This window comes from Camelina sativa, chromosome 4 (assembly GCF_030686135.1).
Source record: "Camelina sativa cultivar CO46 ecotype springtype chromosome 4, ASM3068613v1".
Taxonomy (NCBI): domain Eukaryota; kingdom Viridiplantae; phylum Streptophyta; class Magnoliopsida; order Brassicales; family Brassicaceae; genus Camelina; species Camelina sativa.
Genome location: NC_141883.1, coordinates 29,706,952 through 29,729,088, shown reverse-complemented (window position 1 = coordinate 29,729,088; position 22,137 = coordinate 29,706,952). Strand labels below are relative to the sequence as shown.

Genomic DNA, 22,137 nt, shown 5'->3' with positions numbered 1-22,137 from the left:
ACTCGAGTGCATTTTAAAAAAAAAAGTATAAAATCAAATACTAGACTACGAATATTAATAGTTGCGTTCATTGTTGGCAACTTTGTGTTGAAAAAAAAAACTTATTAAATTGCGTAGGTCTTCCAGTAACTTGTTTTCATTCCCTTTTTCTCAAAATACGTACGTATATGAGTCAAGTCAATACTTTGACGAACATGTACAATACGAAGATTGCAATAACATAAAATGAATAAGCAACATTAGACATTTGTTCCAAAAAAAACATTAGACAAATAAGCAAGAAAAATATTAGGTAAGATTTTCGTTAGAGCATTTTCATTAATAAAAAGGATTACAAAGAAATCTCCATATTAGATGAGATATAGCCCAAGAAAAGTATAAAACAAAGAAAGCCTAACCTAACAACCATCACCCTTGGTGGGCTTTTTTGGTTGTGTGTTATTTTGGTAGCAAAAACCTAAATTATAACAAAATTATTTGCAAAAGTATATGTAAAAGAAGAATATCAATATTCCTTGACATCTTTTATATTCCACTTCTTTTTCTTTTGCCACCTCTTTTCGTTTCTAATTTTTCCTTATATCATAATTCTTATTGAAACAAATAAAGTTACAACTTGTATACAGTATACACCACATTACGTAACATAGAGCAAAACATTTCCCTATATCGCAATTCTTGTAAAAACAGATAAAGAACTTGTATACACATACGGTATTACGTAACATAGAGCATTTTGCATAATACTGTCGATTCTTTCTATTTTTCACAGTATTTCACAATAATTACATAAAAGTACTGTACGTATTTTCATGTATTTACTCAGTTTCGGTTGCATCTACAAAGTAAGATTTTCTCAAATTCTTTTAGATTCGATTCAGTACGGGTCCAGCCGTCCAGGGCAATTCAAAACTCATCTTCCCGTGAATTATTTGGAGTTTTGAATGAAATGATTCTCTTAGACTTAAATACATGTGATACATACAGGAGCGAGTTGGTGCCTTTGACGTACGGCATAGGCTTAGAGTAGAGACGTGGTGGTCTTGTGTAACTCAAGTGTTGTCATGTCGGAGTCACTGTCACTATGGACTGCTCTACTCAAATCTAATTTGGGCCTTTCTCTGAAACCCTAAACCAACTTGGTTCCAATCTCTATTTGGACCCCTCCTCCTTGTCCTTTGATGGGCTTGTCATCCTCGATTCTTCTCTTCTTCTTTTTTTTTCGTCCTGTTATTATGTGTTTATCAACCCATCTAAGAGTTTGATAATTGAAACGAAAAAGAGTTTGATCGTTTATTATGTGTACCAAAAGGTTTAAAAGTGTCCTAAACTTCATAGAAGTGTTTCTTTTAGTGGTGGTAAGAGTAATACTATCTTATACTAGTATCCTATATTCTAAGTTATCAAAAGTTTTGGAGAAGTACATAAAAACAAATTGTGGATTCAAAATAAACTAGTCAGTAGTCCCATATATAAATAAGCCTTATATATTCCCATATATAAATAAGTCATATATATGGGGGTACCAAATAAACATTTGAAATATTGTGACCTTTTGTAGAGATATTATAGTTAGTATCACCAATGATTTTTGTATATGTTTCTTATTTTAATGTTGAAATTTTATATAAATTCGTAGTTTGAATATAGGTTGAGACTACTGACTTAAAATAAATTAAATAATATTTTAAAGATGGTTCAACGACTACGTTAGATCAATAGAAACAATGTTAAAATGAATATAAGTTCTGACAATGGACAAAATGACACTGATTTTAAAATTGAGTAAAAATATATTTGTTAATAGCAAAGCAATAGTATAGTAAAACGGACTGCACTAATCAATTTTCATATTGATGTTTCTGCCTCGGTATTTTTTAGGTTTTCTAAATTTCCGGTAAAACCCCGAAGTAAGTGAAAAAGTTCCTACATTTGTCTGTGTAGGTAAACAAGAACACTTGACCAAGAGAGACAAGAAGAACACATGAAAACAAAAGACATATTTGCATATAATATGATAACTTCCATTTGCTTGTTTGTGAAATGTAAGTAAAACACAAAGAAAAAAAATATATAGTTGATATTCAAAAAGGAAATAGGATGGTCAAAATTGTGTGGTGAGATAAGAAAGGGGGACTCACATGTTCACACGATGAGACACTAACGTGTGATGTTAATGATTGCTTTTGCCACACTACCCATAAACTTCAAAAGGACTTTCAATTAAACAATGAGGCTTTTCTACTATATTTTGAGTTGAATACAAATATAACTTTAATTATAATAAATAGTGCAAAAGCTATAAATATTTCTATAAGATATACTTTTTGGTCGAGAGGTTGAGTATAGAGGGGACACCAGCTGCCCCAAAACCATCACGCTCCACGGACAAACTTTCTCCACCTTTTATTTTTATTTTCTTTCTTCTCCTTCTCTTAGTTTTCTTCAATGTTTAGTATTTTTTATTGAATTCTCCAAAGTTTATAGAGAAACAATAATTAGAAAAAGAGAGAAAGGGGTAAAGGAGAGTGATGAGAAGAGTCGGTCCTTTTTGTCTCATAGAGCCAATGGCCCATCAATTTTACTTCCTTTTGTCAGTCTCCTTTTCTCACGCTTCCTCTTCCCTTTAATCCCACATTCTCATCCTTCTTCTTCGTATACTCCAATTCACTATTCGGTTATATTATTGCGTTATTTGTTTCCTATATATATCCCATTTTCTGTAACAAAACGGAAATATATGTTGAAGAAAGCAGAGATACATAGCACGCATAATACTTTGTATAACACTAAATGTCAAAACACTTCCATTAAAAGTATAAGTGATTGTTACAAACTTTTCTCAATCAAAATGAATCGAGACTTAGCTTACACAATTCCATTATTGAGACCCTAACATATATTCTTAGTTACAGAAAGCTTTATAATCAAAATTCAGTTTGAGTATAAAACTTTGTACACGTCCAACGAATAAAGCTAATCGAAAACAAGTGAACAAAAGAATTTCGAATATTTGTGGCTAATCCTATCATCAAACTCTTACCTTCTTTATATATACTATGAATTAGCCACGCTTTTTCGAATATATGAAGTATGTCGACCTAAATTTAACCTTTACTCTTTGTGTCACGTCAGCGTCATCGATGAATTTCGCATATCCTAACATGTGTGTGTGTTTTTTTTTAAAATACAATAACTTCTACAATCTCACGTACGAATGTTGTTGTTATCATAGTTTAATCTCCAGCGTACGTGTGTACATTATTGAGGTTGTTCATCCAAATCAAATTTTAACAAACTTTCATTCATATATTTTAACAATGTCCTAATGTTTCTCGTCTTAATGGTTAAAGTGTCACTTAATCTTAGTGATTTCACTCCTTGGTACGTAATGAGTAGTATTAACTTTTTTTTATCATGCTGTTATTTTACTTTATTTGACACACCATCTATTTTTCCGCCTATGTTATTAAATAATACAAAATTTTCATGTTAACGGATATATACACTATTTAGTCATACGTATTTTCTTCTCTAAATAATTGTATACGTTTACGGATTTTTTTTGTGTGTGTTAAAACTTACAAGCATATATGCTCGCTTTTTCCATATGATCCGAAAAAAAGTCGTACACTAGACATTTCCCTAATACTTAACAAATCTCAACTAAAAGTAAAACAGTTCGTCATAATCACATGGATTTATTTAAATAAGCAGTATTCTTCTATATATATATATATATATATATAGATCAATATAAGTTAGAAAAAAACACGCACTGCTTATATTCTTTGGTCTGAAAAATGTGGTCAAATGTACACATTTAGAAAGACATGAACAACGAAAGAGAGGGGAGAGATTGGATTCATTTGGCGACAAAGGTGACATAAGGGTCGCTTTGAAACTCACAGCGTACAAACATAGACCTCTCTTTACCATATACACATATACATTCACATATATAGTGTGTATATATATCGAAGTCTAGTTTCTTTTGGACTTCACCAATCACATCTGTTACTTAGATTCTTCTGCATCGACGACAAATATTCCCACAATCTCAAAACCCTATAGTCCTCACACCAACAGCCAAAATATAATATAATATAGAGAAATATAACATGAAAAATATTCTTTATATATATATTATCTTTTTCTTTTTCTTGAAAAAGAAAAGAAAAAGAACACACCATACCTACTTACAACATTTGCTTACATGCACTCCCACGAGACTTATAACTAAAAACATACTAGAACATAATATAAAAAAGAGGAATGAAAAAAAGGTTTTGGTAATTATAACGAAGTTAATTATGATCATACCCTATATATATTAATCAATTATAGACTTTTTCGTGTACTCAAATCTCATAATTTCACACCATTATGATGTGATCCAGCGCACGACGCCGTTTTGACCGTTCTCCTCCTCCACCACCACCTGAACTACGTTCCATCAACGACTTGCTTAACCGCTCAAGCAGCGACTTTAGAGCGTTTTGCAGGAAATGAACTGACTCGACACCGTGCATCTCTTTGTCAGCAGCTACGACAAGAACACTCCTTGTCCGACCACCAAGAGTTACCATCTCAGCTCGGAGAGTCTTCATGTTAAGTGATTTAAGTATCTCCATGAGGTCCGGCAAGAGATCTGACCTATCGTCACAACATAGAGAGGCTTTGAAGATTATATGACCGTCGTTTGAATAGTCTCCAAAATGTAGAACGCTGATCTCGTCAGTCTCTGATGGCAATAGCGTTTGGTCGGAGTCGGAGATCTCTAGGGTTTGCTGTTTAAGTTCTTTGACTCGTTGAACCACTTTGGCAAGTAGTGTGGCTTTATCGGTCTGAAAATAGAAACATGAAATTACAATGAAAAGTTTGGATCTTTAGACTAGCCTTTTTCATAAGTTTTGGATCAAGAAGTTGAATTTTTTTATCTTCATTTCAAATCAAATCAACAGAAAAAGCTTGAAAACTTTCCCAAAAAGTAATTCCTGTCCCAACGAGCTTCACCAAAAGGCCATGAAGCTTTTCTTTTGCCTCATCTATTAAATGTTCTCAATACTTGCAAATTTTTGAATATTTAAATCAAATAAACATCAATCTTTGTAGAATTACATATGCAGAAATTTATGGATCATCTTTGATAATTATGAGTGTTTTTAGTAAGAATAGTTTTAGTCAACTAAGTGGTTATATATAACTAGCTAACATGAATAATGTCTTTTATTCGATTGGAACATAGGAAAAAATCTATAGACGATGTAAACTTTAGGTTGGAGAAGATTTGCTAAACCCTAATACTCATTTTAAAATCATCTCTTAAAATTGATAAGATATACGTATATGTACGGGGATATTACATACATACGGCATATGAAAAGAGTATTCATATATAAAATGTAAATAAAGTTTATATTACCTTAGAATTACAAGAGAGTATGTTACGAAGCTTGTTGAGATGAGAATTGATCCTCTCTCTTCTTCTTCTCTCAGCTTCTTTGTGGTTCCTCAAAGCAGCGAGAGCTCTGTCTTGAGCCATCGTTTCTCCGATGCCGGAGATCGCAAGTGGGTAATAAGATGACGTCGACGACGAAGACCCGCATAAGCTCTGCATAGTCGTCATGTAGTCGCCGGAGACGCAGTAACCTCCTCCTCCTCCGCCGATTTCGTTTCCGGCGAGAAAAGAATACAGCATCTGATCTGAGCTCTCTGGTTGCATTTTTCTAATGAGTTGCGCCGCCTTCTTTTGTTTTTTTGTTAGTTAATGGGGGTTTGTGGAGCTTTCGGTGGGTTCTGTCCTAAAAGATGGATTATATATACGTGAAATGAGAGAGGGTAGAGATAGTGTAGATTAATATTTTTATTATTATTAGGTATAATAAATATGTTAAATTCTTTGTTTTGTTTTCATGTATATTGGTGGGCAAAAAGTTGCTATAGAGTTTGGAATTTTTGGGAAGGGTCCTTCATTAGGTCATTGTCTTTGGCACCATCATCATTCTCAATAGTTCTATGATCTATCAATTGAACTGAAAAATACATTCGGAATTTTGGGACTCAATTTCGAAAATTTAAAAGAAAAAATTCTGAAGTTTTGTAATGATGTTTTTTTACCACTAGTCGTTTCTCAGATATTAAAGTTCAAAACATGTATTGTAATGATTTGTAATAGCGCGGTATTAAAGTTAACTATCACAAACGTTTAACTAGATAGATACAATCTAGACTATCTAGTAATAACTTGAAAAAATCTCGAGTAACAAATGTGATACGCAATGCAAAAAAAAATATGGGCCTATTATAAACAAAAATAAAGACCCAAGAGTGGCCCAACTTCAAAGTATTGGTAAAACGGTGACCACAAAACTGGCGGAAGCAGAGAACCATGCAACAGAGCTCCTCCTCGACCTTTGACTTTGATAATGGCTGTTTCTCCGACACATTTCCAGGTTCCTTCAGCGTTCACGTTTCCTCCATCCTCTTCCTTCATCACCACGATTCCTTCTTCTCCACTCTCTGTTACTGCTTCAACGAGTCCAATCTCCACAACAAAATTTGGCTCCATACGCGTTCGTTTCAGCCGACGGTCAATCGTCAGGTACAACGATTACGCCGGAGAAGATGAAGAAGGTAGTGATGAGGAGAAGGAAGAAGATTGGAGCTTCGAAGAAGCAGTAACGCTCTTCAACAAGAGAGATTATTATAAAAGTCACGACGCCCTCGAGGCTCTTTGGATTCAAGCTGAGGAGCCAACTCGTACCTTAATCCATGGGATTCTTCAATGTGCTGTTGGCTTTCACCATCTTTTCAACAGCGTAAGTCTCCTCTCTTTCTCAATCTATCGTTCGTTTTCATTCACGTTTGGAGTTAAATTAAAAGGAGCGTTTTCTTGAATTTCAAGAACCATAAAGGAGCCATGATGGAGTTAGGAGAAGGAGTCTGTAAGTTAAGGAAGATGAATTTCGAAGACGGACCGTTTCACGAATTCGAGCGAGATGTCTCCGCCGTCCTTGAATTTGTTTATCAAACTCAACTCGAACTCGCTGCCTGTAAGCTTTGGTCCTTTTAGCAATGCATTGTGATACTCAAGAAATCAAAATTGACTGGGTCATGATTTTTGAATAGGTTCAGAAGATATGTGTTTGACGATGGACCAATCAGACAGGTCTTATCAACTCTTGGGTGGTTATGCAGCTGGACAGAGTATATACAGCTTAGAGACTTTGGTTGATTTCAACAATGGGATGTCTGAAACAACTTCCATACTCTTCTCTCCTTCAAGTTCCTCATCTGAGCCAACACGAGTTAAGCTCCCTACACTAACCGCTACCGATAAACATCTTCTTGATCTTACAGATGAGCAAAGATTCTGATCAATATAGCATCTGATTTGCATTCAACAAGTCAAAGATAAATAGAAGAAGAAGATCTCATTACTGTTTTCTTTTCAAGAATCAGGTTCTGAACCTATATCAATAACATAGAAACAACAATTAAAAGTAAACGAGCCGTTCAACAAAACGAAAACAGAACCACCAAAAAAAAAAAAAAACCAGAGCCATGAATGAAATTTAGAACAAAACGATGAGAAACATTCTTAATAAAATTACATAACAAAGGTAGGCCTTAATCCTCTTTCACTTGGCCATCATAACCTTGACGAACTCCTCGTAGTTGATCTGACCATCACCATCAACATCAGCTTCCTTAATCATCTCATCAACCTCTTCATCGGTAAGCTTCTCGCCAAGGTTAGTCATGACATGTCTTAACTCAGCAGCGGAGATGAAACCGTTCTGGTCTTTGTCAAAGACTCTGAAAGCTTCCTTGAGCTCTTCCTCAGAGTCAGTGTCCTTCATTTTCCTAGCCATAAGATTCAAGAACTCAGGGAAATCAATGGTTCCGTTACCATCTGCATCTACTTCGTTGATCATGTCCTGAAGCTCAGCTTCGGTTGGGTTTTGACCGAGGGAACGCATCACGGTACCGAGCTCCTTTGTGGTAATGCAACCTACACACAAAAAAAAAAGTTAATTAAACAATTCAATCAAAAAATGCCCAAATACAGTAGAACCAATTTAGATCACAAATCGCTTATAAAAAACAAGGAACTACACAGATCCTTGCATCTGAGAATCGCATAGTAAAATACTAGAATTCAATTTGATTATGATACAAAAGAAACTAAAACATTGGATCGGTCACAATAACGATCGAGAGCGCAGAAACTAAAAATCGAAAGTATTCGAATAAGATCCAACATGTAAAATTAGAGGGGGGGGGGGGAATAGGGATGATGAAACATACCATCACCATCCTTGTCGAATAAGCTAAAGGCTTCTTTGAACTCGGAGATCTGATCGTCAGTGAGCTGATCCGCCATTGTTTTTTTTTTTTTCTTGTGATGAGAGAAAAAAAAAAAAAAGGGAAAACGAAGAGTTTGTGAGAGACAATTTTTTAGTGCTACAAACGCGGACTTGAGGCGTTTTATTTACCGGAATTGTATGGAAATGTCAATTAACACCCTCGGTTTGGGGGATGTAATTACGAGAATGCCATCAAATTGAGTTTAAAATTTAAGCGCCAGGTTGACAAAAACACAGGAGGAGGAAGAGAGATGATGATGGATCACACGTTCACGCGGTTTCTACGCGGATCGTTGACTTGCCATGTCAGCTTTTTTTTTTTCCTTTCCAGTGAGTCGCCTCCTTTGATTTTCGTTAGTTTGTTTTGTATTTGTTCCAATTCCTTATTATTACTATTAAATTTTCCTCGCTATTATTAAATGCTGTCTGTCTTTTCTGGGAAGTGCCTCGAACGTCCTTTGTTTCTGCAATAATTTAAACAGATCACAAAGGAAAAAGTTGCAATAAGATAAAATGTACATGCTTTTTATGACAAATTTTGATTAGCATGTTTTGGTTCATTGACTTGCGTTTTTTTTGTTCGTTGACTTTTTATGAAACGAAAATAATGCATTTTACTCGCTGAAGGATTCACAGGCGCGTTGTACTTGCTCCATGTGTCAGAAGGATACTCTCCGGGGACGACGTGGCTCAAGACTCAAGAGCGATGTTTCGAAAAAACTGTTGAAGTTGAACCTGCAATGAGAAGAAGAGTAAGAAGATGCTAAGCGTAAAAAGGGAAAAGAAGAACAAGTTTCGGAGAAGACGAAGTTGTGACAAGAAAAGAAGAAAACAATGTCAACAAAGAAGAAGAGGAAGTAGCAAGTGAGCAATGACAATTGACTAGAAGGAAATTTGTGTTGAGAAGCAAGCAATGACGAGTCTTTAATTAGTTTAACTATGCTATAGTAAGAAAGAGTGTCTAGCTAAGCAAAGTTGTTGGTGTTTAAAGTGATGTCTTGTACTAGTAGTTGTTAATTCTAGAGTCTGATTAAGCAATCGAGTGGTATCAAGTAGTATAAGTATGTGTGTGTTGTGTCAGTCTTATAAGAAGTATCCTTGAGATCCGAAATATCAATGTAGTCATTTGAGTATATCTCTTTCTCTCTTTTAAAGAAACAAAACAGGGCATAAGAGGATAGTAAGAGAGATAGCGATGTGCTTCTGTTAAAAGCAGAGAACAGAAACAGAGCTCGCAAGAGAGTACGTAGTGAGAGCAAACTGACCTTCATGAGAACCCTATTCTTGGCGATGTTGCTGAGAGAAGCTCGGCAAACACTAGTGCAAAAGTTGCACTTCGCTTCCAAAAACAAAATAGCACCCATGAAGATTAGATAGGATCCAACAGAATTTCGATGTTTTCAATTGGTCCCATACCTAATGACATCTAATCCAATTATTTTTTGTGATTGAACAGGCAATTATATTCCGCAAATTGTGTAATCCAATTAGGCGAAAGAGCGTTCTTTGTTTTGCTCAAACACTTGGGTTATCGAATATTGAAGACGTGTTGTTTCAATGTTGCAGGGTAACTAGGTTGGCGCGAGGCATGTCATTTGTTCATGAGATGAGTCCTTAATATTTGATTAAATATTAGTCCATGCGAATCATATATATTAGGAACTTATTACAGGATCATATATTAGGTTTGCAAGTAGATATGGTCTTGTAACGTATAAAGGGGTAAGTTCTTCATTGTAAGAGGTATTTTTCTTGGTCAAAGTTTGAAAAAGAACATAATCTTTCTATTTCAACACATATTGACCAAAAAATTGTAAATTTTTAATGGTTGTAATTCGTAATAGATTAGTTAATATACCCTCGACCTCACAAAAAGATATTGTTATACATTTTTAGTGTGATTTTTGAAATAAGTTTTGCAAACTTTAATGGTTGTAACTTGTAACTCGAAAAAAAAAACAGTAATTGAAACACAATGAATGAGATAAGTGTCAATTAATGATTTTGGTTGTATGTGAGGTGGAGACAGTAGCCATTTCCCTCTATTTCTCAAAAATATATTGTTATACATGTTTAATTAATGTGATTTTGATATATCATTTGCAAATTTCATTAGTTATAATCTAAAAAAGATTAATCGATTATTTTCTCTCCATTTAATAAAGAAACTGCTTATAGTTTTTTTCATGTAAATTTTAAATCAAACTTTAGTTCATTCTATACCCAAAACTAAAAATAAACTGATGTAAATCTTCACCATTAATTAATTAATTATCTTCAATAAAATTGTTAAAATAGAACATATTTTACCAATATGGCCGCGTATAGCTATAGCACATGAAACATATTGTACTAAACTCCTACGTATTTTACATTCATTAAAGTGTATATTTAAGTATTTTGATTTTGTTTTATATTTTGTTCAAATTGCAGAAGCTATTGCTCAAATTTTATGTATAGCTAATAAAAACATTTTCTGAGAGTCTATTTAATTTTTTATCAAATACATACATAAAAAAAAAATCCTTATGTTTTACTTATGTTTTTCTTTACAAATGCTAATGTTTTGCTTTTTGTTGTTAATTTTACGAAGTTTGGATGTAAATCATTTTTTAATATGTTGCGTACAATTGAAGACGGTAACACACAGTAAATATAGTGAATAGAAAGTAACAGAGACATTAATGGCATAAAGTTACTGACGTGCCATTTCAAAAAAGCACAAGTTTAATGATGTCGTAAATGCCACTGGTGGCAATCGCGACCCCTAGTTTCTTCAAGATGCTAACAGTTCTGCCTCTTTTAGTCTGAGGCTGCACTTGGCCCTGACCTTGATTCACAAGGCTGCTAGCCATTACGTTCAAGAACTCAAGGAAATCGATAGTTCCGTCACCATCTAAATCCGCTTCGTTGATCATGGCCTGAAGATAAGCTTCTGTGTGGTTTTCACCGAGGGTACGCATCAGGGTACCGAGATCCTTTCTTGTAATGAAACCTACAAAAAGTAATCAAGGACAGGTCATAGGTTTTAGTCATTTCAGTGCTTTGAAGACTATGCAAATCTAATCCAACATGTACGATAAGAGGGAAAGGGATGATGAACCATACCATCACCATCCTTGTCTATTGAGCTGAAGATTTCCTTACACTCGACAAGCTGATCTTCAGTAAGCTGACTCAAAACTCCGATCGCTTTCTTGAGTTTTTCCTTACAGTCTGTGTCGATCAATGCGTATAAGAACTCAAGGATATCGATGGTGCCGTTACCATCTGCATCCATTTCGTTGAGCATGCCTTGAAGCTCAGATTTTGTCAGGTTGTGACCAAGGGAACGCATCACGGTTCCGAGCTCTTTCGCGGTAATGAAACCTACAAAAAAGTAATCAAGGATTGGTGTTCACTCATTTCAGTGCTTTCAAGATGACAACTATGCAAATCTAAGATCCAACATCTACATTAGAGGGAAATGGATGATGAACCATACCATTACCATCCATGTCCATTAAGCTGAAGGTTTCGCAAAGCTCGGCGAGCTGATCGTACGTGGTCTGACTCTGAGCCACCATTGTTTTTTTTTTCCCTGTGAAGATGAAGAGTGTGTGAGTGTTGTGCGCGGACTTGAGACGTTTTATACTGACCCGAAATATTATAAAATGTCGGTTATATCCTCGGTTCGGGGATTGTAATTACGAGAACGCCATCAAATTGAGTTTTATATTTTAGCGCGAGGTTGACTGGCTACAGGCTATATCAGCTTTTTCTTTCCAATGAGTCGCCCCCTTGTTTGATTTTTCGTTGGTTGGATTGGTTTTGTGTCGTTCCAATTCGTTATTATTAAATGGAATAATAACGACTATTTTTTAAACTAGAGAAGAATTATGAATTATCAACTGTGAAGTCTTCAGTCATTTGGAATTTTGTCGTTCCAAAACGTTATTATTAAATGGAATAATAACGACTATTTTTACAATATAACAGAATTATGAATTATCAAATGTCAAGTCTTCATTCATTTGGAATTTTGTCGTTCCAATTCATTATCATAACGACTATTCTTTACAACAGAACAGAATTATGAAATTTGGTCCCCAAAAAAAAAAAAAAGAATAGAATTATGAAATATCAACTGTGAAGTGTTCATTTGATTTGGTCCCCAATAGCGCTTTATTTGTCTAAATTATTACAGAATTTACTTTTATGTTATAGTTTTCTTATACTACTAGTACTATGGAGTACTATGGATGTGAATGGTTGGAGCGATTGGAGAGACAAATCCATCAATAGATTAGACCGTTTTTTCTTTACCTTTCATTAAATACAGTCCGCAGCGGTGTGGTCCAACGATAGAAAAAAAAACCACTGTGGACCAACTCTATTTATATGCAAAAGCAGTTCATAGTTGGTTCGTTGCGGTTTTGTCTCTGTTTTATTTGGACCGCACTACTGCGGACTACATTTGTTAAATAGTAAATAAAAAGCGGTCCATGTAGACGGATTTTCCGTCCAACCACTGCAACCATTCACATCCAATGCAACTTTTAATAAATTCTTACTTCATCTTCAATATACTTGATGTTACCAATTAAAGAATTATTTGTTTTTTGTTTAGTTCTAAACTAATATGTAATTTATTATCAATCTAAACACGATTCGACCAATAATAAAACAATTCGTACAATATAAATAGTCAAAACAAATAAATAAACTAACTAGTTTTGCATGAAAAGTTGCATACATCAATAATATAAAAACAAAAAAAATCTCCTAAAATATCAACTAAAAAACGGAGGGAGTAAAACTCATGTGTTTCGAATGTCCTTATCTATGCGAAACTTAACAAATTATAATAAAGCAAAAACTTGCATTAAGATAAAAATGAATGAGGAACTACACGCTTATGACAATTGATTAGGACATATTTAGTAAATTGGTGCTGTTGAAGTTAACGAACGTTACCTAGGAAATCTGATCTGAGGGATTCGCAAGTGCATTCTACTTGCTCAGTTCATGGTGAGAAAGAGTAGAGAACTCACTCCATCCTTATTTAACATCTTTACTGTGGAAGGAATCGGAAACCAAGCGTGTGGAAGGTTAGAAACTACACAAACGACCAAAAACATGGTATATTAGAAATAACGAGAAGCATCAAATAAGTTTCTACCTTGTGGAGATGGCTAGAGCAAGTAAAGTTGACCGCAAACCATTTTCTACGCCCGACTCAAGAATAACACAGGCAGGAGCAATCTCAAGGTAGACTACCAAGCTACTACTACCCGCAATGTAAAGAATCTGAGTCTTGTGACCAGTGTCCATATGACCCAACATGTATACAAAATTTACCCTTGTTGCTGAATGCTTTCTTCCCAAATGGCTTCCTGATCCAAACCAAAGTGCTTAACACTCCAGAAAGACTCTAGAGCATGGCGTCATAGCCTACTTTAACTGCCCAGCTACCAATAATCGCTGCAAGAACACTTTCCGTTCATGAAATGATGGAATCTACTACCATCTCTTAACGTGATCTTTCGGTTTTTGATCACCGATATATATTTGAAAGCAACATGGCAATCACTGCAAACCCGCAAGTTCTTGATTATTCTAATCGGTGCACCTTCAGGTAATATCATGAGCGCAAATGCAACCGCTAGTTTCTCGCTGTGCTGTACCAAGTCTGATTCTTTCTCCTCCTCATCCATATCATGCAACACTGACTCTGTATCCGGCTTGTATCCCTTAAGCTTCATCTCCAAAGTCAGTTCGTTCAGGTATGAATAGATCTCTTTGGATTTAGATTGAGAGCGATCTCCCATCTTAAACTGATGCACTTCACCTTTGTGTTCAAACCAGCTGATCCCCGCTTCTTTCTTCACATTCTTATCTCTCATCGATTTTCTCACCTCTGATACATTGCACCATCTCTTGGCTGAGGCGTGAACATTTGCAAGCAGGACGTAACAAGCAGAGTCATTAGGATCAATCTGAAGAATTTCTTTAAAGACTCTTTGTGCCATTTCTGCGTTTTTGTGTATATTACACGCAGATAATAGTGTTTTCCATATAACAGTGTCTGGATTTATTGGCATAGACCTTATTATTGCCTCGGCTTGATCCAAACAGCCTGCTCGACCGAGCAAGTCCACCACACAAGTGTAGTGCTTTAAACCTGGCTTGAACCCGTATTTTTCCACCATCATGTCAAACAACTCAAGCCCTTTGTCTTTTAAACCAGAATGGCTGCAGGCATAAAGCAAATTCAGAAACGCGACCTCGTTTACCTCCATTTGCGTTTGCTCTGCCATAGTATTAAACAGCTTGATTGCCTCATCGCCTTGTCCATGAAACCCATAAGCAGAAATCATTGAGCTCCACATCACTTCATCTTCTTCTTCACGTTCTGAGAAAGCTTTAGCTGCATCTTCAAGACACCCACATTTTGAATACATACTGATCAATGAACTAACCACAGCTACTACAGAGCTAGCCCCAATCTTAATAGCTTCCGCATGAATCTGCTGACCTTGACCTCTAATCGCCAAGTCAGAACAAGAACTGAGCACAGTTACAAATGTGATCTTGTTAGGCCTACAACCTGAGATTTTCATCATCTTATACAGATAAAGCACGGTTTCAGGACATCCGTTTTGAGCGTTCCCCATGATGAGTGTATTCCATGCAACCAAATTACGAACAGGCATTGATCTAATGACAAGTTCCCCATCTCGCAATTTCCCATTTCTCATATACATATGAGCCAACGAACTATTAACAACTAAATCCAACTCAAGCCCATACTTGATCGTGTAGCCATGAATCTGCTGCCCAATGAACACTGACCGCAACCCAGCAGATCCGCTAAAAACACTACCAAGAGTGTACTCATCGGGCCAAAACCCCAATCCGTGCATATCTCTAAACAAACTCAAACCCTCTTCGTTACACTCAAACTGAATCAACCCAGCAATCATGGCATTCCAAGTCGTGAGCTTTCTATCAGGCATTTCATCGAACACCTTCCGGGCACTTAGCAAATCCCCAGCACGCACATACCCATTGATAAGTATGTTAGATGACATGTAATTCTTCTTAGGCATACGCCCATACAATGCGACGGCTGAAGGGAAATCTCCAAGCTTTGAGTACATGCTCATGAGGTGATTACATATGAACTTGTCGGAAGAGAATCCGGAGACGACGAGGAGACAGTGAAGCTGTTTCCCAGACGGAAGAGATTGTCTGGTGGTGCATGATTGAATAAAAGGGGTGAAGAGAGAAGTGTTCGCGAAGATGTTGAGTCGGAATCTCTGGAAAGCTTCTCGGAGGTTCCCTTTTGAGCACAAAGTGGCTATGGCTGTTGTGGGATCTGCTGATAGTGGACGAACAATAGAGGATACTGAGCAATGCATTTACAATTGAAAGGTCGCAGATTGGATACTCAGGGAAGGTTTCTCACAGTCGCTCGAAGACGAAGAAGAAGAAGAAGGAAAGGAAAATTAAACGCTCGGTTTAGTTGGGCCATAATAAAAACGCCCAATAACTTATATGGAGAAAAGCCCAAAACGTATTGGTAATCCATTCCCGTTAACAAACGATCAAAACGGTTTAGCAGAACCATGAAGACATGAACCATCAATCAATTTGTATACTTCTATCTACGAACCAAGAGACTCTTGTCTGAGGACTTGCCTGCTTCCTAAGTCGTGTCTCAAGTTTAAACTAAAAAGCCACATTGAACTAGTGTTGAATACTCAAAAGTTTGAACCAGCTGCAAAAGGAAATTACACTCAAAAAAAGTATTTAAAGACATACTGTTCAAAAGTCAAAATAAAGTCTACAGAATATACAAAGAACAAAAGCTGTTTGATATAAACCAACACAAAGAAGAAGGAGAAAGAAAGAAAAAGAGAGGTCTTTTAAGATCAGAGAGAAGCAGAGTTTGTTCGCCGGAGCTTCCACTTAGGATCCGGTGGTGGTTCACTTGGTAGGATCGTCTCCACCTCCTGCCATTATAACCAAATTATTTAGAAAACCACTAAATCACTAAACGAGATTATATGAAACAAGAGATGTTCTTTTTTACCTTTAGCTTTCGAAGTTTTTCATTTTCTTCTTCTAACCTTTCAACCTTGATCTCTAATTCATGAGTATAAGCCTGCAAGTTTTAATCTTATTGGACCAACTAACTAACAAACATTAATAAACTAAAAAAGACAATATCAAGTTCTCAAACCTGTTTCCTAGCTCGTGAACGTGCTGCAGATTCTCTGTTCTTGATCATCCTCTTCTGTCTCCTCTCAACAGTCTTCTCCACAATATCTCCAGCCACTCTTTTCCTCCCATGCGCTTTTGGTGTATCCGATAATCCACCCATCATCACTATCTCTTGCATCTCACAAACCGGATATGGCATAAACCCTTGTTGTTGTCCAGGCTGATGGTACTCAACCCATTGCCCATGTGAAGCTATGTTCACAACATTTTCTTGTGGAGCTATTGTCTCAGTCACTACACCCGCTTTCAACAACAAATCCTCAAGTGTGATTTCACCCAGTGTAGGCTGCTTATGAGCAGTAGTAGTACTAGTAGTAGTGTTTCCATTCTTGTCTAGTTGGATATCTCTCCAAACCTCATCAACTGTCTTTTTACTGAGATCTCGAGGCAAAGTCAAGCTTCCCTGACGAACAAGCCCTTCTTCCTCCGCTGGTGACAAGACAGTCTTGAGAAGTTCATCAAGGTTCATGCTTCCTAGTGGTTTTCCTGAACTTCCTAAATGGGTTTGAACCTCATGGAGCTTTAAGCTATAGAGAGAGTTCTGCCTAGTTAATGACTGAGAGATTGGCTCTTGATCAATGTTTCCTCTAATAGAACCCATTTATACAACTCTTGTTCGATCTAACCACCTAGAAAATGAGAAGTTCTAACTTCTAATAATTACAGCCAACAAAACAACCAGGGGAAATTGCATGCAGTATACGAGTGCTCAAAAATGCAGATAATAACTAAACTTGAGAAAAGAGAGGAGGTAGGAGACTGTGAAGAAGGGAATATAAATTTAAGAATGATGTTGAAACTGGCTTCAGTTTTCACAAAAAAAGAAAGGAGATTAAGAAGGAGGAGATCGAGAAAGAGTAAGAAAGGAACTTGGGTTCTCTGTGTCCAAGTGGTGGGCTCTGAGACAAATCTTTGGTAAAAGAGCAGAGAGATTATAAAACCAAACATACATTCTCTTCTCTCTCTGTCTCTCTCTCTGTCTCTCTCTCTTTAGTTTCTCCTCAGGAGAGAAATATTAGAAAGAGAAAGAGTGAGAAGAGTTTTTCTTTTGTTTGCCTTAGAAACTGTTACACTCGAGAACTTTAAAATGTGCATTTGAGGATTTTTTTAATTCAATTAAAAGCTACTTTTTCTTGTAGAATAAACACAAACAAACAAAAAACAGAAGTCTCTGTCCAGATATGAAAGTATTAATCTCGTGAACACTTTAGAACTGGAGTTTATTCCCTAAGAATATAAACCAAATATTCGTATTTAACATATAACAAATATTCAAGACATTGTGTTATATATATTCACTTTAGCTTTGTGTTAAATCACTTTCTCTTAAAAAAGACTTGTCTTTCTCGAACATAAGTTTCCCAAAATGCGCTTGTTATATGAAAAGTGAGAGTGGGGAAGTAACCGAGAACAAGGTGTTGTTGAACCAAATATGATATTTATAAAAAAAAAAAAAAAAGAAGAAGATTCGTTGTATGTATGGTGAAAAAGGAGAAAGGGGAGGGGGACAAAGGGAGGAAGGGACCACATGGGAGAATCGGCTTTGCATGAAGATCCGCGTGTGCTTCCTCTTTGGGATGTTCTCCCACGTGTTTCTGTTTCCCTTTTCTCTTTCTTTAATTACTCTCACACTTCTCTCTTCTTCTTATTATCTAACACATCAAAATGTCATATGACTCTTCTCTTCCTTTGTAAATTTGTATGTCCTTCAATGATTATAATACATACAGATTCAGTAAATCATGTGTCGCAGCTTGATCCTGTCGAAAGAGAGAACAAGAACACACACTCTATCTGGCTGTACCAACAAAGGTCTCCTAAGAATCAAGTATTGTAAAAAACTTCACATGCTTATCATAACCTAGTGGCCCATAGAGCCTAGAGGGTAACTAGATAGAACCCCGGCAGTTAGCATAACCATATATTCATTCACTTATAGTGAATGACAAGTAGATACTTTGGTTCATATACACTCGTGAAGCTCTGACTCAACTACAAAAGAAACAATACAAACCAGGAAGCACATTCGTGCAAGGACTTTCATCATCAATTCATTCCTCAACAATGGTTCTACTTCTACATTACATATTAAATACTCACAATGCGCAACAGTTTTACTTACCTTTTTACTAGGAAGGCAGTTCAGAGCTCCACTATGCGAGAGAAATCACCAGTTCCAGCTGTGTTACCAAACTCAGATAAAAATTTAACTAAGACACTTTAGTGTAACATCTGCGATGTGGTCAACTTAAAATGCACATTCATAGCTATAGATTCAAAATGTTGCTCTAAAACAAGCAAAACCTTGAAATAGACATGTTCAAACTTTTTAGCACAGAGCCTAAACAAGTTGACCTTTTTGGTACAGGATGCCTACTGAAGCTAAACAAGAAAACAACTATGCCTACATCTTTAGTTATAAACCATTAATTTAGAGATTCAGAACATTACTGGTCAGTAAAAGATAAAGCAGGTGAGTAGCATTCAAATATCAGCTACCCCATAGGATATTGTAGAGCGTTAGTGTTGGGTTCAGCCTGCAGTCAAAATTACCTGCGAGAAGAATAATGATTAAGTAACTATTATATGTGGAAATCAAGATACGACATCATGTTCAAATTTATAGTGGAAGTGTGATCATGATCTCACAAGGTTCCAAAGTAACAAAACATGACCAAAAATTTCAAAATGAATTACGTGCAGTGAAAAAATTCACAAAACGGCAAAATATAGAGGGAACCAAGAATATGGAAAACACGAATTCAAATAGAGAATGAAAGCATTTGTGTCCATGAGGAACACTGTTTAAGTTTACAAATGAAAACGTTCACAAAAGTTTTAAAAGAGGCGATGATAGCAAAATCAGAGTAATGTCATTGGGATATTCATAAAAAGAGTTGGGATTTGGGTAAATAAGTAGGGGAAAACTTAAACTTCTTGAAAGGTTTGAAGAGTCATGGCCTTTGAAGAAACGAAAAGAGTAACATTTCATCCAAAAACTAAACAACTCCATTTGCATCAGCTCCTTAATAACTTCAGAAGATTCACCATGTCAATATTAAAAGAACTGTTTTGGAATATCTGCATCCTGCACAATGGATTGAGAAAATAAGAAGACGACTTTTATACAATGGTGCAAAACCGAACACCTTTCAGAAAGACAACAAAAGTCACACTAACTTTGATTCTTTGAAAACGATGATCTTGCAATGCTTAACATAATGGAGTTAACTATGAAAAGGTCATAATACAGCAAGTCCATGTCTTAAGATATACAAGGGTCATAATCATAACGGAACCGCAGATAGAGTCTGGCACAGAACATCAATGAAACAGATGCAAAGGAGCTGCAATTGCATACCTGAGTGGGCTACATCTAATGACCCATGTAAGGGCCACCATACCCAACACCATGCTGCCCTCTTCCAGCACTGCCCTGACCAGGTTGCTGAGTCTGATAACCACCCTGAAAGCCGGCTTGGGCACCATACGCAGGATAGACCCCAGGTGTGATATTTTGAGTACCATATCCGCTTGGCATTCCAGCCGCGGGTACTGGACTAGCTGTCCCTAATGCCCCCAACAAAGCCTGCCCAAATGCTTGGCTCAAACCCAATCCAGCACCCTGAGAAGCCAGCAAAGCTGTAAGGGCCTGGCCAATAGCCGGGTTTATGGTCTGCGCAGCTTGGTTATTACCAGGTATGAAATGTCCATGGCCTCCAGGTGCACCATAACCAGTGTTTTCATTCCTTTGGTAGCGAGTACTTTGTTTGTGAGAATTATGGTGATGTTGATGTTGATGTTGATGTTGCTTACCCTGCTTTGGCCCATCGTTTGCTTTATGGCAATGCAAGACATGACCTTCAAAGGTCTTATGTGGCTCTTCCAATGCCCTCTTGGCACTTTCTGCGGATCTATAAACAAACAAAGTGAAACCTTTGGGTCTCCCAGTAGCTTTATCAAGACCCAAAGGACCTTCTTCAATCTCCCCAAATCTTGAGAAAAACTCCAGCAACTTCCGCGGATCAAGATCAGCGCTAACATTACTAACATAAATCTTCCTCTGAACATTCTCAGGGCTAAAATGCTGAGCAGGCGCAGCCACCACAGGGTTTCCCTGAACAGGTCCTACAGCAGCAAGCTGACACGCAGTCATACGGGTCCCAATCTTCTTCTGAGGCTGCTTAAGCGCTTTACGAGCACCAGACCTTGACTTAAATAGGATAAAGCCATAACCTTTGGATTGCCCAGATACCTTATCAACCACGCATTTGCAATCTTCGATCTCTCCGTAATGTTTAAAAGCTTCGATCAGTGCGTCGGCTTTAGTATCCCATCCAAGCCCGTGAACGAAGATCTTACGATGAACAGGATCCTCATCAGCTATAATCCGGATTCGATCAGCTACATCACGATGTCTCTCTGCAGCTTCTTTGAGAAGAATCAAAAGCTGATCCTTTGAGAACGGTTCTAATAGATCATCGATGGGCTCTTCTGACTCATCATCCTCATTTCTCAAACTCATAGATCCTGACAACGACCCCGCTTCTACATTATTGTCATCTTTAGGTCCCTCTTCGTGCACCTCCTTGAGTGCGTCGTGTTCTACTACTTCGTCTTCGTCTCTTTGATGATCATCATTTCTGATTCCAGGATCCTCTCTTTCACATTCCTGCTGCTTCTGAATCGGCTCTGACGTGTCGTTGGATTCAGATTCGAGCTTTCTCTTCTTTGTCATAGCGGAATTGGTGGTTTCTAAGGTTGAATTGAAGAGAACCCTCTGGGGTTTTGTCTTCTAAAAAAAATTGTTTTTTTTTTAGTTTTTCCTCTTATCGTTGTACAAATCTGCTTGAATCGACGAAGCTTAACGATTCGCGACCGTGTGAAGAAGACAAGACAGTTTAGGAATGATTTATTCTGTAAAAAAAATTATAATAAAATAATAAGACGCCCATTGGGCCTTTAATCATCAGGTCACACTTATGAAGTTTTGAGGCCCGTATACAATGTGCCGTGACTTTTTGGTTCTTCTGAAATCAAATTAATATCTCCAATCGAACTGATGAACCGGACCGATTAACTTAACCGGAAATATTGGCAATGATTCGTAGCAATCATTAACTGAACCGGACCGATTAACTTAACTGGGTGGGCAATTCCCAAATTGCTTATGTAGTGTGGTGTGACAGGCACATTGCTCTGATTGGAGTTACTTTTCTCTTCCACTCAAACTTTATTGTATTTTATTATTTTGTTAGCAATTTTATTATATTTTGTTTCCTTAATTTATTTCTTTTTTTAATTTATTTTTTTAAATAAAATATTAAATACAATATTCTAATTGACTAAAAAAATAGGGGTGAATAAAAGTATTTTTCATTTACTTACTAATAGTCTTATACTATAATTTTTATATTAATATCAACAATTTTAATAATGTCCTTTGAATCTTAATTTTTATACCTATGTTTTTGGAAAGGTCCTTTGAAGGGAACTT

The 22,137-nt window shown here is 36.5% G+C and overlaps 7 protein-coding genes across 12 annotated transcripts; 1 reads left to right on the top strand and 6 right to left on the bottom strand.

The window, feature by feature from the left end:
• Positions 1 to 4,117: 4,117 nt before the first annotated feature.
• LOC104782600 (transcription factor bHLH106-like) lies at positions 4,118 to 5,883 on the bottom strand. The gene is made up of 2 exons (XM_010507575.3): positions 5,426 to 5,883; positions 4,118 to 4,847 (listed from the first exon to the last, which is right to left on the bottom strand). Exons 1-2 carry the CDS (start codon positions 5,723 to 5,725, stop codon positions 4,377 to 4,379), a joined length of 771 nt encoding a protein of 256 aa, XP_010505877.1. The 5' UTR covers positions 5,726 to 5,883; the 3' UTR covers positions 4,118 to 4,376.
• A 278-nt stretch (positions 5,884 to 6,161) lies between these two features.
• LOC104782598 (uncharacterized) lies at positions 6,162 to 7,510 on the top strand. 2 transcript variants are annotated; one of them, XM_087511071.1, is made up of 3 exons: positions 6,162 to 6,821; positions 6,908 to 7,055; positions 7,138 to 7,510. In XM_087511071.1, coding segments are annotated over exons 1-3 (543 nt in total). In that variant the 5' UTR covers positions 6,162 to 6,428; the 3' UTR covers positions 7,140 to 7,510. The 2 variants fall into 2 exon arrangements, with proteins under 2 accessions (XP_087367197.1, XP_010505873.1); XM_010507571.3 differs by having other exon boundaries at positions 7,132 to 7,510.
• On the bottom strand, positions 7,420 to 8,599 carry LOC147946331 (calmodulin-2). Its single transcript, XM_087511072.1, has 2 exons — positions 8,314 to 8,599; positions 7,420 to 8,017 (listed from the first exon to the last, which is right to left on the bottom strand). The coding sequence occupies exons 1-2, from the start codon at positions 8,387 to 8,389 to the stop codon at positions 7,644 to 7,646; spliced, it is 450 nt and encodes a 149-aa protein (XP_087367198.1). The 5' UTR covers positions 8,390 to 8,599; the 3' UTR covers positions 7,420 to 7,643.
• Positions 8,600 to 10,965: 2,366 nt separating this feature from the next.
• LOC104785282 (calmodulin-like) lies at positions 10,966 to 12,098 on the bottom strand. The gene is made up of 3 exons (XM_010510462.3): positions 11,857 to 12,098; positions 11,481 to 11,741; positions 10,966 to 11,367 (listed from the first exon to the last, which is right to left on the bottom strand). The coding sequence occupies exons 1-3, from the start codon at positions 11,936 to 11,938 to the stop codon at positions 11,084 to 11,086; spliced, it is 627 nt and encodes a 208-aa protein (XP_010508764.2). The 5' UTR covers positions 11,939 to 12,098; the 3' UTR covers positions 10,966 to 11,083.
• A 901-nt stretch (positions 12,099 to 12,999) lies between these two features.
• On the bottom strand, positions 13,000 to 15,904 carry LOC104785281 (pentatricopeptide repeat-containing protein At2g41080). Its single transcript, XM_010510459.3, has 2 exons — positions 13,534 to 15,904; positions 13,000 to 13,428 (listed from the first exon to the last, which is right to left on the bottom strand). The coding sequence occupies exon 1, from the start codon at positions 15,773 to 15,775 to the stop codon at positions 13,823 to 13,825; it is 1,953 nt and encodes a 650-aa protein (XP_010508761.3). The 5' UTR covers positions 15,776 to 15,904; the 3' UTR covers positions 13,000 to 13,428; positions 13,534 to 13,822.
• Positions 15,905 to 16,124: 220 nt separating this feature from the next.
• LOC104782596 (ABSCISIC ACID-INSENSITIVE 5-like protein 3) lies at positions 16,125 to 17,849 on the bottom strand. Its single transcript, XM_010507569.3, has 3 exons — positions 16,600 to 17,849; positions 16,450 to 16,521; positions 16,125 to 16,369 (listed from the first exon to the last, which is right to left on the bottom strand). Exons 1-3 carry the CDS (start codon positions 17,239 to 17,241, stop codon positions 16,289 to 16,291), a joined length of 795 nt encoding a protein of 264 aa, XP_010505871.1. The 5' UTR covers positions 17,242 to 17,849; the 3' UTR covers positions 16,125 to 16,288.
• A 96-nt stretch (positions 17,850 to 17,945) lies between these two features.
• On the bottom strand, positions 17,946 to 21,549 carry LOC104782595 (UBP1-associated protein 2B). 5 transcript variants are annotated; one of them, XR_015597292.1, is made up of 5 exons: positions 20,002 to 21,521; positions 19,689 to 19,728; positions 19,092 to 19,193; positions 18,763 to 18,850; positions 17,946 to 18,346 (listed from the first exon to the last, which is right to left on the bottom strand). XR_015597292.1 is itself a non-coding variant. In XM_087511070.1 (2 exons), the coding sequence occupies exon 1, from the start codon at positions 21,376 to 21,378 to the stop codon at positions 20,017 to 20,019; it is 1,362 nt and encodes a 453-aa protein (XP_087367196.1). In that variant the 5' UTR covers positions 21,379 to 21,549; the 3' UTR covers positions 17,946 to 19,193; positions 20,002 to 20,016. The 5 variants fall into 5 exon arrangements, 2 of the variants coding, with proteins under 2 accessions (XP_087367196.1, XP_010505869.1); XR_015597293.1 differs by having other exon boundaries at positions 18,763 to 18,820; XR_015597291.1 differs by having other exon boundaries at positions 18,763 to 19,193; positions 20,002 to 21,549.
• Positions 21,550 to 22,137: the final 588 nt, after the last annotated feature.